Genomic DNA, 18,754 nt, shown 5'->3' with positions numbered 1-18,754 from the left:
TTTCTTCACACCCTCTCCAGCATTTATTGTTTCTAGATTTTTTGATAATGGCCATTCTGACTGGTGTGAGGTGATACCTCACTGTGATTTTCATTTGCATTTCTCTAATGATTAGTGATGTTGAGCATCTTTTCATGTGTGTGTTGGCAATCTGTATATGTCTTCTTTGGAGAAATGTCCATTTAGGTCTTGTGCCCAGTTTTGGATTAGGTTTGTGTTTTTTTTGATATTGAGTTATGTGAGCTGCTTGTATATTTCGGAGATTAATCCTTTCTCAGTTGCTTCGTTTGCAAATATTTTCTCCCATTCTGAGGGTTGTCTTTTCGTCTTGTTTATGGTTTCCTTTGCTGTGCAAAAGCTTTTAAGCTTCATTAGGTCCCATTTGTTTATTTTTGTTTTTATTTCCGTTTCTCTAGAAGGTGGGTCAAAAGGATCTTGCTGTGATTTATGTCCTAGAGTGTTCTGCCTGTGTTTTCCCCTAAGAGTTTTATAGTGTCTGGCCCTACATTTAGGTCTTTAATCCATTTTGAGTTTATTTTTGTGTATGATGTTAGGAAGTGTTCTAATTTCAGTCTTTTACATGTAGCTGTCTAGTGTTCCCAGCACCACTTATTGAAGATGCTGTCTTTTCTCCATTGTATATTCTTGCCTCCTTTGTCATATAGGTGCATGGGTTTATCTTTGAGCTTTCTATCCTGTTCCATTGATCTATATTTCTTTTTTTGTGCCAGTACCATACTGTCTTGATTACTGTAGCTTTGTAGTGTAGTCTGAAGTCAGGGAGGCTGACTCCTCCAGCTCCCTTTTTCTTTCTCAAGATTGCTTTAGTTATTGGGGTCTTTTGTGTTTCCATACAAATTGTAAAATTTTTTGTTCTAGTTCTGTGAAAAATGCAATTGGTAGTTTGATAGGGATTGCATTGAATCTGTAGATTGCTTTGGGTAGTAGAGTCATTTTCACAATGTTGATTCTTCCAATCCAAGAACATGGTATATCTCTCCATCTGTTTGTATCCAACTAAAGACTTTTATCTAAAATATACTGAGAGCAAAATAAAACTGTAAATCAGTGACAGAAAGGCAGCCCCATGGCAAAATGCTTCACCAAAGATGAAACCAAAATGATCAAAGGTATTTAACATAAGTAATAATCAGAGAACTCCATACTTATTCTGGTTTTGTTTATCATAGGGGAAAATTAAAAGGAATCTAAATACAACAAATAGGAAATCAGCTAATTAAAATTTTATAAATATGATAGTAATGCCATTTGATATTTACAAATAATTTAGAATTACATTAATGGGCTTTAACATATTAAAAAGTTTGCAGAACATTATATATCATTGCACTTTGGTAAGAAACTAAATATTTGTGAATATTTATATATATTGTATGATGTCTGAACATATTTTAAAAAGTTAGCTGTGTGTGGATGATGGTACTTGGAATTATTCTAATCATAGTTTTACTCATTTGTATTTTCTATTGTTTCCAAATTGAGCATGTACTGTATTATTTATGTAACTGAGAACACAGAATGTACCAAAAATAGGGCATTATATCCATTTTTCCATTATCGGAGTCAACTTTATTTTTTTATTGAAATTCCGATCAAATGAACCACTTCTTAGTGTTAGAAAGCTGTATTCATGCACATAGACACATAACTCTGTAATATGTGCAGTAGCAACACAAAAAATGTGGGATACTATCTGTATTGTAAAAATATAGGTCAGTTCTGAGTGACTCATCCTTCCTTTTCCTTTTCATTTAAATGGATCCTTTAATTTTTTGTTTGTTTCTTTTAATTGCAAATACTACTTAAATCTTGTTTTCTCTTAATATGTCTCCTGCCTCCCTTTTTCCATTCTGTTTTTAGGCTGCTTAAATGTCTTCAATATATGTCTTTATATGTATGTATGTATATGTGTGTGTGTGTGTGTGTATATATATATATATATATATACCTTTTTTTAGTTTTGAATTATAAGTTTAATTTAAGAATGGAATTCATTTTGATAGCTTTAAGGAGCTTACAGTTTAAGATTTTCTCTTAATTTCTGGACATTTCACAGGGGAAAAAAAAGCCCTTTCTAAAGTACCTTTTCTGATAAAGTAAATGAGTGTGTTATTTGTAAAATGATTTAGAGCATGTGGGTTTTAACAGGAAAGGATTTGTTTTCTGGCTTTTTCTCTGTCATATCAAGGGTGTGGTTATATTTTTGTTTTGTTTTTTAGCTTGCGTGGGATGTTACTTGACATCCCATCATAAAAATACAGCACATCATAAAAATGCAGTGTGCTGTATTTGTTTTGCCATGACTTCCAAGCAGCTTAGAGGTAAATTTAGGGTTCATTGCTTATCCATGTATACACTTGTCTCTTTCAACTTATAACGATTTTTAGGTCATTAATTATCCTTTTTGGAAGTAGAGGCACAAAATGAATATGCATTTATGTAAATATATATACATATACACATATATAAGTTCAGTCACACACTCTGTGTAAACATGCTGTTTTAAATTTTTTTTAGCCAACAAATGGAATCTTCTTGAGCATGTTTCTGATTGTTTTGCCATTGGAATCTATGGCTCATGGCCTCTTCCATGAATTGGGTAACTGTTTAGGAGGAACATCTGTTGGATATGCTATTGTGATTCCCACCAACTTCTGCAGGTACAGTAACCTAGTATAATAAGTAATAGCTATTTGACTCTTAATATTTTGCTAATATTGGTATAAGATGATAGCTCATTTTTTCAAAACTGTAATATTCTCAAAGTATAATACTCTTGCTTTTTTATTTTCCATTTATCCCAAATGTTTAAAAACCTTTATCTACTCTGAGTAATAATATAATCTTCAGGGTTCAATTAAAATTTTATTTTTGATAAATGTGATTAGCTTATATTTTAGCTAAAAATCATAAAATATGAATGGATTTTCATAAAATATGAATGGATTTTCTAAGTAAAGTTCCTGCCCTTTCTTTAGAGAGGGATATCTTGTTTAAGAAAATGTGAAACAACGTGGTGAAGTATAATAGAATGTACACTGGACCTCAGTGTTCTAAATTCTAGTTCTGTGTTACTTTAGGCAGATCATAACTTCTCTGGACCTCAGTGTCTTTATCTAAAATGCAAACAATACCATTCTGCCCCTATAGAGAAATGTCATGAAGAGCTAATGAGACTATAAATGTAAAAACACTACTAGAAAGTGTCATACAAATACCACGAATTCAAAAACATTGGCAGTGAAGTTAAGTATTTGATTGCAGTTTTATTTGGAAATATTTTTGACCCTAAATGTATGGCAAACCTGTTTCAGTCTGTAAATATTGCCAAATTTTAGTTTTTCTTTTGTAGTTAAGCACCTTTGAAGTAGAAAAAAATAGTTCCTTGCCATTAATGAATTCTGTTGACCAAGCAGTCATCATACTTTCCTTGGCCAGGGGTGGGAGAGGGCTTGAAATGAAGTTTTTATCTGATTTCAAATATTTGACATAAAAACACATAGTAAATATTTCCTCCATATTAAAGACTTGATATATAAGTTGAAGATTCTCATGAGAAGTAAAAGAAATACGTTTAGAAGGATCACATAAAGTAAGATGTGACAACTCTGCAGGAAGAATATGTGGAAGTAGTAATTTGCACAGTTAGATTTTTATTCTGTTATAATTTTTGATTATGCATTGCTTTATTCTTTTGCTGTTTTGTGGCTGTTAAATGATACAGATAGGGACAAAATGTTTTGTTCTTTTAATGAAAACTTTTATAGAATTAATAGAATAGTATTGATAATACATGAAGCAAAATATAAAGTTTTCAAAATTCCTACTAGAAATCTCTTTTCTGGATAAGAGTTATGATTTTTTTCTCCCTCAATATTGATTTGATTCTGCTAGTTTTAAGACTTGGTTTATTATCTTTACTAAAGTACCATTTTACATGTATTCCAGGATCAGGTCTAAGTCTTCAGTTAGTATTCAGTAGTATATAAGGCAGTGGACCTAAATAGTAATAATTTTTTTTAAATAAATTTATTTATTTTATGTATTCATTTTTGGCTGCGTTGGGTCTTCGTTGCTGCACCTGGGCTTTCTCTTGTTGAGGCGAGCAGGGGCTACTCTTTGTTACAGTGCGCGGGCTTCTCATTGCGGTGGCTTCTCTCATTGCAGAGCACAGGCTCTAGGTGTGCGGGCTTCAGTAGTTGCAGCACGTGGGCTCAGTAGTTGTGGCTCATGGGCTCTAGAGCGCAGGCTCAGTACTTGTGGCACATGGGCTTAGTTGCTCTGTGGCCTGTGGGATCTTCCCAGACCAGGGCTCGAACTCATGTCCCCTGCATTGGCAGGCGGATTCTTAACCACTGTGCCACCAGGGAAGTCCATAATAATTGTTTTAAAATGTCATTTATTAAAAGGTAAGTTCTGTCATTTATTAAAAGGTAAGTTCTATCATTTATGTACCTTAAGTTAGTAAAACTTGAACACAACTTTATAAAGACTATCTTTTTCAACACAGAAATTAAATATATAATTTAAAATATCGCTTCCATATTTTGTTAAAATTTTTTTCTCAAAAAAGTACTTTCATTATTGTCCCCACCCAGGTATTCTTGAAACATTTTGGGGGTAGAATTAGTACAGTCTTGCTTTTTAAAGTTTTGTTTAATATCTGTCATTTGGTAAGAAGATATGAATATGAATAAAGAATGAAGAGTAGTACTATCTACATTTGGAGATATTCTCCCAGCTTCCAGTTTTATTGATAAGAAATATAATTTTTAGAAACTAGGCTTTGATTTTCCAAGCTTAATTCTTATCACTGTAGAAAATTTAGGAAAGATGTTTTTCTTAAAAAAAATCCTGCCATTTAATTAGCCACTTATGATTCTTAATTTATTATAAATGAAGAATAGGAATGTGACATAGAATGAACACTTCATAAACACTAAAATGATCTTTTTTTCTCCTTCTTCAGTCCTGATGGTCAGCCAACACTTCTTCCACCAGAACATGTACAGGAGTTAAATTTGAGGTCTACTGGCATGCTCAATGCTATCCAAAGGTTTTTTGCATATCACATGATTGAGACCTATGGATGTGACTATTCTACAAGTGGCCTGTCCTTTGATACTCTACATTCCAAACTGAAAGCTTTCCTTGAACTTCGGACTGTGGATGGACCTAGACATGATACGTATGTTTTGTATTACAGTGGGCACACCCATGGTACAGGAGAGTGGGCTCTTGCAGGTAAATCCACCTCTGGCAATTTCACTATTGTAAAAATATGCCTATTCGTGGAAATCTGTCCTTCACACTGAAACATTAAGTTTCCAGATTCTCAGTTTTCCACTTCACAGATTACCAAGTATACATACCACTGTTTTGTTTGCCTTTTCTCTGGCATACTTGTTTAGCATAATTTTAGTAATCTCTAAAGGTTTTGAAAATTATGTTTTGTGTTGACTGGAAGAAAAAAATCTGACTGCTTGATCTAAGACTTATAATTAGTTTCCCTTTAAAGTATTTTCAGAATTATTAAATGTAGTTACATTTTTCAGAAGCTGATTAACTTATTTGACTAATACTTGTAAGTCTTTAAGGTGTTACAGGATGCTGATTTCAATAGTTCTTCATATATGTAGTTTTATTTATGTTAGAAAGCTCACCATAGTTTTAAGCAGCAGGTGATATGATATGGTTGGAGTAGTGCTTAGGTCAGTGCTTGGTCCTCATTTGCCCCAACAGTGTTGTTTGAGGCAAGTTTCTCTGTTTCAGTTCTCTCATCTGTAAATAGAAGGGGTAATATTAAGTCTCCTTGCCAAGGGAGAAATGAGACCCTGTAAGTCAAAGGCTTTGTTTTATGAATTACTTGCTTAGTGCCTGGAAGAGAGTCTGGCATATAGTAGGAGATCCTTAAGTAATACAGATAGATGGATGAAATCACTGAATGAATCACAAAAAAAGGTAATTTCTTATTTTAGATTAGAAATAGTTTTTAGATTTAATTATGTCCTACTTTTTTTCTGTAAAATATTTCAGATGTTTTACACTATGAACACAAACAATAAAATAATCATAAAATATAAGTAGAAAACGATATTCAGATCAAAGAAAAATATAAAACAAAAGTATTATGGAAGGACAGAGGTAGAGCGCCAATACAAGAACTCCAGAAGAAAGGAAATAAACTCAAGGTTAAAGGAGACACGATTTCAAACCATCATGGTCTCACTAATTTCATGCCAGATTGGTTTCCAGGGTTTTATTATAAATACATTTTTTGGTTTTGCAAATAAATATTGAATAACTCAATGGCTGTCTAGAAGGAGTAAAGGCAAACTAATACTTACTGAGCACATTTGAAGCATAGCTACTATGCTTGGTACTTTATACACATTAATAGATTTAATCTTCACTTGAAATTTCTTGAAGTAAATACTATCATCTCTATCTTCATTTTTCAGAGGATGAAATGAAAGCTGAAAGTGGTTACATAACTTATCTATAGTCATACTACTACTAAGTGATGGAATCATGATTCAAGCCCAGATCTCCCTGACCCCTAAAGTCTTCCCCCTATTGCACCATGTTGCTGCCAAAGATGAAAACCATGAAGATAGAGAAATGGCATGTTCTGGTTCAGTAGATATTTTTGTTAGCATGGTTCACCCATTTTCAAAATACTGTAATATAGAAGAAGCTAGTCAGCATTAAAACTACATCAGTATAATGGTTTATAAAATCATTTACTTGACCTATACTTTTTAATAACAGTGTGTAAAATAACTTTTTAATTTTTATGGCTATTTCAAGTTCAGGTAAAGTATAGCATTCTGTGTACTTCAGAGCACAAGAGAAAAAGTTCTAGTCTGCTCAAAAATCTTCACAGAAATATATTTCAGACCCAAAAACAGGGATTGATTATTGAAAACTACTGCAGTGCTTATAATAATAACCTCTTCCCTAAGCAAATGGGTCGAAAAAGGCATAATTTTGGTGGCCATGCATATATCCTTAGTAATTTTTAAGTTTTAAAAGAAAGTAATTTAAGAAGCAAACATGTTGTACGTTTCCATGAAGGATTTATTACTTAATGTAAACATTTTGCCAAAAGTTTGCATTTTCCTTAAGTCCTTTAAAATTTATCTCAAGTATTTTTTAAAAGGTGGCTTTGGAAATAAGTTCTAGATGTTCAGTTTACTGATTTTTTTGTTTGTTTTTAGTTTATTTTTGTGTATGGTGTTAGGGAGTGTTCTAATTTCATTCTTTTACATGTAGCTGCCCAGTTTTCCCAGCACCACTTATTGAAGAGACTGTCTTTTCTCCATTGTATATCCTTGCCTCCTTTGTCATAGATTAGTTGACCCTAGGTGCGTGGGTTAGCTCTGGGCTTTCTATCCTGTTCCATTGATATAAATTTCTGTTTTTGTGCCAGTACCATATTGTCTTGATTACTGTAGCTTTGCAGTATAGTCTTAAGTCAGGGAGGCTGATTCCTCCAGCTCTGTTTTTTTCCCTCAAGAATGCTTTGGCTATTCGGGGTCTTTTGTGTCTCCATACAAATTTTAAGATTTTTGGTTCTAGTTCTGTAAAAAATGCCGTTGGTAATTTGATAGGGATTACATTGAATCTGTAGATTGCTTTGGGCAGTATAGTCATTTTCATAATATTGATTCTTGCAATCCAAGAACATGGTATATCTCTCCATCTGTTGGTATCATCTTTAATTTCTTTCATCAGTGTCTTATAGTTTTCTGCATATAGGTCTTTTGTCTCCCTAGGTAGGATTATTCCTAGGTATTTTATTCTTTTTGTTGCAGTGGTAAATGGGGATGTTTCCTTAATTTCTTTCCGATTTTTCATCATTAGTGTATAGGAATGCAAGAGATTTCTGTGCATTAATTTTGTATCCTGCAGCTTTACCAAATTCATTGATTAGCTCTAGTAGTTTTCTGGTGCCATCTTTAGGATTCTCTATGTATAGTAGTATCATGTCATCTGCAAACAGTAACAGTTTTACTTCCTTTCCAATTTGTATTCCTTTTATTTCTTTTTCTTCTGATTGCCGTGGCTAGGACTTCCAAAACTATGTTGAATAATAGTGGTAAGAGTGGACATCCTTGTCTTGTTCCTGATCTTAGAGGAACTGCTTTCAGTTTTTCACCATTGAGAATGGTTTGCCTTTATGATATATGGCCTTTATTATGTTGAGGTAGGTTCCCTCTATGCCCACTTTCTGGAGAGTTTTTATCATAAATGGGTGTTGAATTTTGTCAAAAGCTTTTTCTGCATCTATTGAGATGATCATATGGTTTTTATTCTGCAATTTGTTAATATGGTGTATCACATTGATTTGCATATATTAAAGAATCCTTGCATCTCTGGGATAAATCCCACTTGATCGTGCATGGTGTATGATCCTTTTAACGTGTTGTTGGATTCTGTTTGCCAGTATTTTGTTGAGGATTTTTGCATCTATATTCATCAGTGATATTGGTCTGTAATTTTCTTTTTTTGTAGTATCTTTGTCTGGTTTTGGTATCGGGGTGATGGTGGCCTCATAGAACAAGTTTGGGAGTTTTCCTTCCTCTGCAATGTTTTGGAAGTGTCTGAGAAGGATGGGTGTTAGCTCTTCTCTAAATATGTGATAGAATTCACCTGTGAAGCCATCCGGTCCTGGACTTTTGTTTGTTGGAAGATTTTTAATCACAGTTTCAATTTCATTACTTGTGATTGGTCTGTTCATATCTTCTATTTCTTCCTGGTTCAGTCTTGGAAGGTTATACCTTTCTAAGAATTTGTCCATTTCCTCCAGGTTGTCCGTTTTATTGGCATAGTGTAGCTAGCAGTAGTCTCTTACGATGCTTTGTATCTCTGCGGTGTTTGTTGTCACTTCTCCTTTTTCGTTTCTAATTTTATTGATTTGAGTCTTCTCCCTCTTTTTCTTGATGGCTAATGGCTTATCAATTTTGCTTATCTTCTCAAAGAACCAGCTTTTAGTTTTATTGATCTTTGCTATTGTTTTCTTTGTTTCTATTTCATTTATTTCTGCTCTGATCTTTATGATTGCTTTCCTTCTGCTAACTTTGGGTTTTGTTTGTTCTTCTTTCTCTAGTTCCTTTAGATGTAAGGTTAGATTGTTTGAGATTTTTCTTGTTTCTTGAGGTAGGCTTGTATAGCTATAAACTTCCCTCTTAGAACTGTTTTTGCTGCATCTGAAAGGTTTTGGATCGTCGTGTTGTCATTGTCATTTGTCTCTAGGTATTTTTTAATTTCCTCTTTGATTTCTTCAGTGATCTCTTGGTTATTTAGTAACACATTGTTTGGCCTCCATATGTTCGTGTTTTTTCCCCTGTAATTCATTCCTAATCTCATAGTGTTGTGGTCAGAAAAGAAGCTTGATATTTCAGTTTTCTTAAATTTACTGAGGTTTGATTTGTGACCCAAGATGTGATCTATCCTGGGGAATGTTCTGTGCGCACTTGAGAAGAAAGTGTAATCTGCTGTTTGGGGATGGAATGTCCTATAAATATCAATTAAATCTATCTGGTCTATTGTGTCATTTAAAGCTTGTTTCCTTATTAATTTTCTGTTTGGATGATCTCTCCATTGGTGTAAGTGAGGTGTTAAAGTCCCCCACTATTATTGTGTTACTGTCTATTTCCTCTTTTATAGCCGTTAGCAGTTGCCTTATGTATTGAGGTGCTCCTACGTTGGGTGTGTAAATATTTACAGTTCTTACATCTTCTTCTTGAATTGATCCCTTGATCATTGTGTAGTGTCCTTCCTTGTCTCTTGTAATAATCTTTATTTTAAAGTCAATTTTATCTGATATGAGAATTGCTACTGCAGCTTTCTTTTGATTTCTATTTGCATGGACTACCTTTTTCCATCCCGTCACTTTCAGTCTGTATGTGTCCCTAAGTCTGAAGTGGGTCTGTTGTAGACAGCATATATATATGGGTCTTGTTTTTGTATCCATTCATCCAGTCTGTGTCTTTTGGTTGGAGCATCTAATCCATTTACATTTAAGATAATTATTGATATGTATGTTCCTATTACCACTTCCTTAATTTGGGGGTTTTTTTTTTTTTTGTAGGTCTTTTCCTTCTCTTGTGTTTCCTGCCTAGAGAAGTTCCTTTAGCATTTGTTGTAGAGCTGGTTTGGTGGTGCTGAATTCTCTTAGCATTTGCTTGTCTGTAAAGCCTTTAATTTATCCATTGAATCTGAATGAGATCCTTGCTGGGTAGAGTAATCTTGGTTGTAGGTTCTTCCCTTTCATCACTTTAAGTATATCATGCCACTCCCTTCTGGCTTGTAGGGTTTCTGCTGAGAAATCAGCTGTTAACCTTATGGGAGTTCCCTTGTATGTTATTTCTCGTTTTTCCCTTGCTGCTGTCAATAATTTTTCTTTGTCTTTAATTTTTGCCAGTTTGATTACTGGTGTCTCAGCATGTTTCTCCTTGGGTTTATCCTGTATGGGACTCTCTGCACTTCCTGGACTTGGGTGGCTATTTCCTTTCTCATGTTAGGGAAGTTTTCGACCATAATCTCTTCACATATTTTCTCGGGTCCTTTCTCTCTCTCCTTCTGGGACCCCTATAATGCAAATGTTGTTGCATTTAATGTTGCCTCAGAGGTCTCTTAGGCTGTCTTCATTTCTTTTCATTCTTTTTTCTTTATTCTGTTCTGCAGCAGTGAATTTCACCATTCTGTCTTCCGGGTCATATATCCGGTCTTCTGCCTCAGTTATTCTCTTATTGATTCCTTCTAGTGTAGTTTTCATTTCAGTTATTGTGTTGTTCATCTCTGTTTGTTTGTTCTTTAATTCTTCTAGGTCTTTTTTAATCATTTCTTGCATCTTCTCGATCTTTGCCTCCATTCTTTTTCCGAGGTCCTGGATCATCTTTACTGTCATTATTCTGAATTCTTTTTCTGGAAGGTTGCCTATCTCCACTTCATTTAGTTGTTTTTCTGGGGTTTTATCTTGTTCCTTCATCTGGTACATAGCCCACTGCCTTTTCATCTTGTCATTCTGTGAATGTGGTTTTTGTTCCACAGGCTGCAGAATTGTAGTACTTCTTGCTTCTCAGTTTACTGATATTTATATTATCTTTTTCATTTCTTAGGAAATGTAATAGACACCAAGATAAATAGCATAAAAGTGTTCTTAAATTTTCATTCACTATGAATAAGGAATAATTTATGAACACAAACTCTAAAGTAGGGTAATATTTTAGGCAAATGTCTAGCAGTTACATTCTGCAGTGTTTTATCTTTATAATATTTTTTTAAGTATGTCAATAAGTTAACCATTATAGAATTCTTCTATTAGGCCAGAAGATCTGTTCGTGTATGTGTAACTTTCTTTGTGAGAGTCTTTGTTGTAAAAATAGGGGAAAGAAAATGGAGAAAGCATAGCTTGACAGGCCTTCCCTTTCCCATGAAGGCTAGGTTTTTGTCCCATAATAATTCAGCAACTGTATACTCCCCCACGGCCTGAGGCACCTGGCTCAGTGGATGAGTCCTCTTTTCAGTCAGTTCCTGGCCTTGGCCTGCCTGAAACAACCCTCAAAGGTTGATTCTATCTCAGAAGTAGTATTGAACACCCCTGCCCTGAAGAAAATGCTTTAATTCATTCCAGGCCAAGTGACAAAGAACTCTAAGCACTGAGCTTTATCAATAGGTATTTTTCTAGAAACGTCTAAATAGGAAACGTCACGACTCGATTTTACTTCAGCAAGTTAAGAGTAGGTCCAAAAATCACTGTGAGAAAGAGAATCTTTATCCCATACCTTTACTGTTAGTACTTCTTAGAATATGTAGTCTTCTTACATTTATGGGGCTCCATAGTGTAGAACCTGATATTTTTGCCTGTTTGAGGGTAAAAAACAATTATGGTAATGACAAGAGAGACAGAAATACATAAAAAAATGTAGAAAACCTATAAAGCAGTTTATCACAGGTAAACAAAGTCTTTAAAAAGCAGTCTCAATTACTTGAACTGTTGGCTTGAATTAGATTACTTTAATCAGATGGCTGTTATCTGAGATAAATGTAAATATTTTGCATCTGGGCCAAAAGCCAAATGCAACATAGAAACTGTTCATAGGAGAAAGCAGAGCAAAACAAAACAAGAGAAGAGAAATAGTATAAAGGGCTTTAATACTGCTTTAAATTTCTTGCTGATATCTAAAGAGTGTGTTTATAAGAGAATTAGTGTAGAGTGTGCTGAAGAATATTTATTGAAATAGTTGTAGAAGGCAAGTTAGAACGATGATGCAGGCAAGTTAGAACAATGATTTTTTGTGGCAGATGGAATTTGTATAACTCCTCTTGTAATCTGTGTTGTCCTGTCATCTCCAGAGACGTTTAATAAAACTGGCCATAAAGAAAAGTGAGCTTGATCATATTTAAAAAGATATCTCCTGGGGCTTCCCTGGTGGCGCAGTGGCTGATGCAGGGGACACGGGTTCATGCCCCGGTCTGGGAAGATCCCACATGCCGCAAAGCGGCTAGGCCCGTGAGCCATGGCCACTGAGCCTGTGCGTCCAGAGCCTGTGTTCCACAACGGGACAGGCCACAACAGTGAGAGGCCCGTGTACCGCAAAAAAAAAAAAAAAAAAAAAGATATGTTAGTAATATGTGAAAAATAGTGTCTCTGAGATGATTGATAGGTATGAGTGTAAGAGCAGTTCATGAAACAAATTTTTCATTGTCACAGTCTAAGATACAGCAGGCTGATGAATAAAAGAATATTAATTATTCATAAAGAATGTCATATATCCTGACTTTATAGGTCATATTATTAATAGAATCCAAATTCTAAAGGATTCTCTATCTCTTCAGTATTGTCATTTTGATAGTTTAGCAAAGAGCATGGTTGCTCTTGTTAAAAATACATATTCTGAAGTTAGGTTGTTGGAACTTGTATTATTGTACTTGTACTGTACTTGTACTTGGAACTTGTATTATTGTAGCATGTTAAAACTTTTTTCTAATTATAAAAGTAACATATATTCAACATAAAAATTTTGGATCACATAAAGAAGTATAACAAACACCACCTGAAATCCAAATACCCGGAAATAACTACTGCTGTTATTTTTGTAGATACACTTCTCTGTCATGCTTTTTCTAATATCATAGATATTTTTGTCATTAAAATTTCTTTATAAATATCATTTATTATAAACCTCTTCTCATAAGGTTATACCATAATTTATATCCGTTCCCCCAGTAGTTTCAGATTTTACACTATCTTAGATAGCAGTGGGAAGATGAGCTTTATATGTATTTTTTTGTCTGCATTTCTGCCCTTTCCTTAGGGTAAATTCCTAGAATTGGAATGACTGGATTAGAATACCATTTGAGACAGAGCCAGGACTAGGGTGAGGTGAGCATGGCAGTTGCTTGGGGCACAGAATTTAAGAGGGTGCTAAAAATTAAATGATGAAGATAACATTTTAATGCAATATATTTAAAAATCAAAAGTTAATGCAAAAAAAAAAAAACCATCCATAATGAACCACATGTAAATACTAGCTGTAAGATATATTTTTAAGTCAGAAATATATTTACTTTAGACCTTTCTGGTATATGTTTTTTTAATCCTTTATTGTTGTTCAGGTATAAAACTGATTTAAAAATAAACCCATTCCAAATTCATTCTTGTTACTGGTAGGAAGGGTGTTTTTCATCTCGTAGGTAACTACATATGAGGAGATAAGTTAATTCATTAGAAGTGTAGAACGGGGTGAGCCAATATTTTCTGTAAGGACCAGATATTTTTGGCTTGGTAGGCCATAAAGTCCCTGTTGCAACTACTTAGCTCTACCATTGTAGTATAAAAGCAGCCATAGACAGAATATAAATAAATGTTATTTATAGAAATATGAAATATAAATTTCCTATAATTTTTACATGTCACAAACTTCTCTTTAAAAAAATTTTTTTTACCATTTAAAAATGTAAAATCAGTTCTTAGCTCTCAGGCTATGCAAAACAAGTGGCAGGCTGCATTTGACCACGAGCCATAATTTGCTGCCCCTGATGTAGAATATTTGCTTTGCTGTATAATTTTAATTTTTTTCACTAAATTGAACTTTATAAAATAATTTTCTTATTTTATCATAGCATACCCCTTTAATGTGAATAACAGGATGATTGGGGGGTTGGGGGTGTTTTGGGTTTTTTTTTGGTTTGATTTTTTACCTGAAGCTGAAAGTCTGTTTTTTGTTTTTAAAAATTCTTCTGAAAGAGATACTTTGAGAAAAAGGCTCCCTTTTTTTTTTCTTACATATTTTAAGAACTTAAAGAAAATACACTTAAGACAAAAGAGTATTCTTAGTAAGACACTTCAGAAATTCTTGCTCTACTGAACTTTCTGTTGTTCACAGGTGGAGACATACTACGCCTTGACACACTTTTAGAATGGTGGCGAGAAAAGAATGGTTCCTTCTGTTCCCGACTTATTATCATATTAGACAGTGAGAATTCAACCCCCTGGGTGAAAGAAGTGAGAAAAATCAATGACCAGTATATTGCAGTGCAAGGAGCAGAGATGACAAAAACAATAGATATTGAAGAAGCTGACCCACCGCAGCTGGGTGACTTTACAAAAGACTGGGTAGAATATAACTGCAACTCCACTAATAACATCTGCTGGACTGAAAAGGGACGCACAGTGAAAGCAGTGTATGGCGTGTCAAAACGGTGGAGTGACTACACTCTGCATTTGCCAACGGGAAGCGATGTGGCCAAGCACTGGATGTTGTACTTTCCTCGTATTACATATCCACTAGTGCATTTGGCAAATTGGTTGTGTGGTCTGAACCTTTTTTGGATCTGCAAAACTTGTTTTAGGTGCTTGAAAAGATTAAAAATGAATTGGTTTCTTCCTACCGTGCTGGACACAGGACAAGGCTTCAAACTTGTCAAATCTTAATTTGGAACCCAAAGTGGAATATTGTTGGGAGTTCATTCTACCAGTTATCACTAACTTGCCATTTTTTGCATTTTGTATTTTTATTTGTAAAAAATATCTTGTTACTTCTGTAGCTGCTCTCATTTTGTCTTTTCTCCAGTAATTATGGTATATGTAAGGTGTTGGGAATAAGCACTATTTTATACTAAAAATATGTAGGGAGTCACAAATGTTGACTTTGTAAATGCATAAGAGATGTTAAAAATAATAACAATGCACTTTGAGGAATGTTTGCATATGCCTCTGATTAGAAAGAAGACACTCTGCTCTGCAGTGGCCAATGAAGAATTACTAATGCCTTATTTTCTAGGCATAGATTAAAGAATGTAAACCAGACAATTTGTTTACTATTATAAGAAAACTACCAATTTGCTTACAGAAGATTATTTTTTGTGAACAGTAGGTTTGAGTTCAAGGCCATTTGAAGAATTACAAGCTCTCTCTCAGAAAAGGGAAAAGGGAAGAAGTCTGCTTAAAATGAATGCAAAATTTGCTTGTAGTCCATCACGTTTAGTTACTTGGCTATGACCTGTTATCGGTATCACAGAGAAGCCCAAATCACTGTTTAGGTCAAGACATTCTTCATATAGGTAACTGTAAGAAGCTAGAGCCTACAAATTGCTCCTTCATGCATTGTTAGGGGCCTATGAAAGCACTGGCAGTTTTAAGGGTCTTTCTCAGGGTAACAATGTTTTCTTAATGAACAATGTTTCCAGCTGCAAATTCCTTCCAAATAAATTGTCTTCCCTTTCAAAAAGTAATCTTAAGAAATTTAGCCATTTGTCATTGATTTAGGCTATTTTCAGTACTGAGAAATGATTTTGATCTCTATAGAGTTAATGCTCTGTCATGAAAACTATTTTTCAGATCCCCATTAGTGGTAACACTTTTTTCTACTGAAGGTCAAAGGATTGGAAACAGGTGATTTTTCTTCATGTATACATGTAATGTATTATGTAAAAAAGTATTCATATTGGCAATTTTACTTAAGCATAATGGTGTGGTTGTAATTTTTAAAACTTAATTCAGTGTTTTCTCGGATTAAAGCAGGCATGGATCAGGGTATCTCCTAAGAGGTAATTTACCTCCTATTCCCTTCCAATAATCCTTACATTCTAAGTTTTCATCTCTGAGAAATAACAAGAAGGGAATAGAATTAAATTGGGGGATAATCTAATCTTTGTTGTTTAAATGGTGTGACGTCTCACCATTAAAGCCGTTTTTTCCAGCCTCAGAGAGAGTAAATAATGCCTCTACCATCTTCTACCTGGTGACTTGAAGTTTTAGTTAGGAAGAAGTCACTTAGCGTCAGGGAACTTGTATACCACTATCTATGCAGCGTTGTTATATAGAGTCTGATTATTTCTGCGTTTTGAGTATGATTTTCCTAATGTTCTGAATAAAATTTTGTCAAAAATTAATTTTTCACATAATGTGCAAATAACAGTTATTGAATGTTTTAGTGTATTAAGAGAGAGAGTCATAAAAAATGTCCAAGTATTAGAGTTCATGGTTAGTAGCAGGTTGATTTAAAATTTTCCAATATTTGGTTACATATTTATATAAACATCATCCAAATGAAATAGTATATAGTGTTTCATTACTATTCAAAAATAGTGTAGCAGACAAGCCAAGTGTTAAAATTATGAGCTTACAGCTAAAAAACAGTTTAATTAACGTTAAGTAAAATCATCTTTTAAATTCTGAGCCAGTATTAAGCCAACTAGCTTTAACTAAAGTGTATCTCTTTACTCTGAGAAAGCCAAACGTAAAAGTATATCCTGCATTCTTTATAAAGTGATACTAAGATTTTACTAAAAATCACATTCAAAAGGTAGCAGACATTTTTACAGCCACAAAGCTAATATTTTGATAAATATTTTCTATAAAGTACAACCAAAAAAGGTCTGGGCTAAAAATGTGACTTGAGCCTTTTTATTAAGTTTGATGAATTCTCCTACCCATACAAATAAGACACTATAAATGACTCTTAGGAGATGGCATCCTAAATTAAAGATGCCTATTTAAAAACATTCAAGTATGATAAATGATAGTATGGAGAAGGAATATTACAGGAAGGCTAAATTGATTGGTTATTTTTACCTAAAGGTTAAAAAACAGACCTGACAATGAGACTAATTTTCTTATGGCTTCCATTTTATATATCATGTTTAGGAAGGAGTTACTTGAAGTGATAGAATTTATGTTAGGGCAAAATTTTACCATTCCACTAAAAAGAGATAACATGGAGATGTTTTTCAACATAATGTTGACTTAATTTGTTTCCTTATATGATACCTTGCTAAAACCATAAAAGACTCCCCTCTAAAAACATCTTTTTCAAATGTATACACTGTTATGTGATAAATTAAGGAGTCAAGTTCTTTTTCTCATAATTTTTTAGTTATGCTATTATTTCATTCAAAAGTTTAATTTGCTCTGACTAAACTCTTGGGATATTTGGATTTATCTTTGCATAGCTTTCTATCTCACTCTTCTTAATAAATACGAAATTCTATAGACAAGACCTTTTTCAGAAAACCATTTTTATGAACACTTTTCATAAATTACATACTTTTTAAAAGTTACATTGCTAATTCAAATGCATTTATATTTAATGCATTAGTGGGTAGAATTTTTTTGGAGTAAAATCTTCACTAAAGTCTATTTGTAACTGTACATTTTGTTTGTAAATTTTGGCTTGAATATATTTGCTGTTTTGGATACTGCATTTTTTATAGGTATCCTTTCACATTTAGAGCATAGTCTCTTTCAAAATAATGTTCTACATTACCTTTCCACAGGTGATGTGATAGTTAATATTATGTATGCCAAAAGAAAATGGCTTAATTTTAAGCATGTGATTAAGTATATTTGATAGTAAGTGCTCAGAGGAGTTAGATCTGTCAGTACTTTTGAACATCTCCTCTGTTGGGAAGTAACTAGACTGTCATCTCTTTTCAGGCAGAGGCTTGCACATCTTGGTATTTCTGGTACACAATTACCCAGAAGAGTGCCTTGCCTATAATTCTTATTATTTAAAAAATATTTTTGACTGAGTGAATGAATTTAGACTCCTAATGAGAAATTGGAATAACTTGATTGTAAATTATTACATTTTCTTGACAGTTTTACCTTAAGTGGATATTATTTCAAGATCCTCATTAAATTAATAATTACCAAAGACAGTTACAGAATCAGTGAAAGGAAAACTAATATCACATTTGTAGTTAAAGAGCCATAGGATCAAGATTAGGGAAGGAAAAACTTTGTTTGAATGAAAACATAGCTGATATCAATCACCAAAAAGTGGCTTTTTGTGGGTTGAGTCCCTTTTCCTCATGTCTCCAATATGATTAAGGTTGAATCTTTCATTGATTTCCCATTAGAAACATATAGACAGGTTGGAGATTTATCACAAATGGAAATTATTGAAAGAAAGTCTGACAGATGAACAAAGAAAGAATTCGGCTGTGCCTGTCACTGACAACTAGACTGTAAAATCAGAAAAAATGGGCCTGTGAACATAAGCAGGTTCAGGACAAGTTAGGGAAACTAAAATTATATCAGCTTTGGAGTATCCTCACTAGTTGCAACACATAGGTGTACAGTATGATACAATGAAATTTAAGCAACAATTGTTCTGAGCAACTATTTTGATAAAGTAATTTACATTTATGTTTTTTAGGAAATATTACTTAGACCAAAGATGATTCAAAATTGAAATCTGTAGGCTAATCACTAAGGTTT

The 18,754-nt window shown here is 33.6% G+C and overlaps 1 protein-coding gene across 2 annotated transcripts in view; it reads left to right on the top strand.

Moving 5' to 3' along the window:
- TMEM168 (transmembrane protein 168) overlaps positions 1-17,553 on the top strand; it is a 51,394-nt gene extending 33,841 nt beyond the window's left edge. For both annotated transcript variants that reach the window (XM_082846154.1, XM_082846153.1), the window contains exons 3-5: positions 2,539-2,681; positions 4,991-5,265; positions 14,418-17,553. In XM_082846154.1, the coding sequence (XP_082702280.1) occupies positions 2,539-2,681; positions 4,991-5,265; positions 14,418-14,965 (966 nt within the window). In that variant the 3' untranslated portion in view covers positions 14,966-17,553. The remainder of the gene's footprint in view (positions 1-2,538; positions 2,682-4,990; positions 5,266-14,417) is intronic.
- The last annotated feature ends 1,201 nt before the right edge of the window (positions 17,554-18,754 follow it).

This window comes from Leucopleurus acutus, assembly GCF_964270905.1.
Source record: "Leucopleurus acutus genome assembly, chromosome: 9".
Classification (NCBI taxonomy): Eukaryota; Metazoa; Chordata; class Mammalia; order Artiodactyla; family Delphinidae; genus Leucopleurus; species Leucopleurus acutus.
The sequence above is the reverse complement of the archived record's forward strand: the minus strand, read 5'-3'. Positions and strand labels throughout refer to the sequence as shown.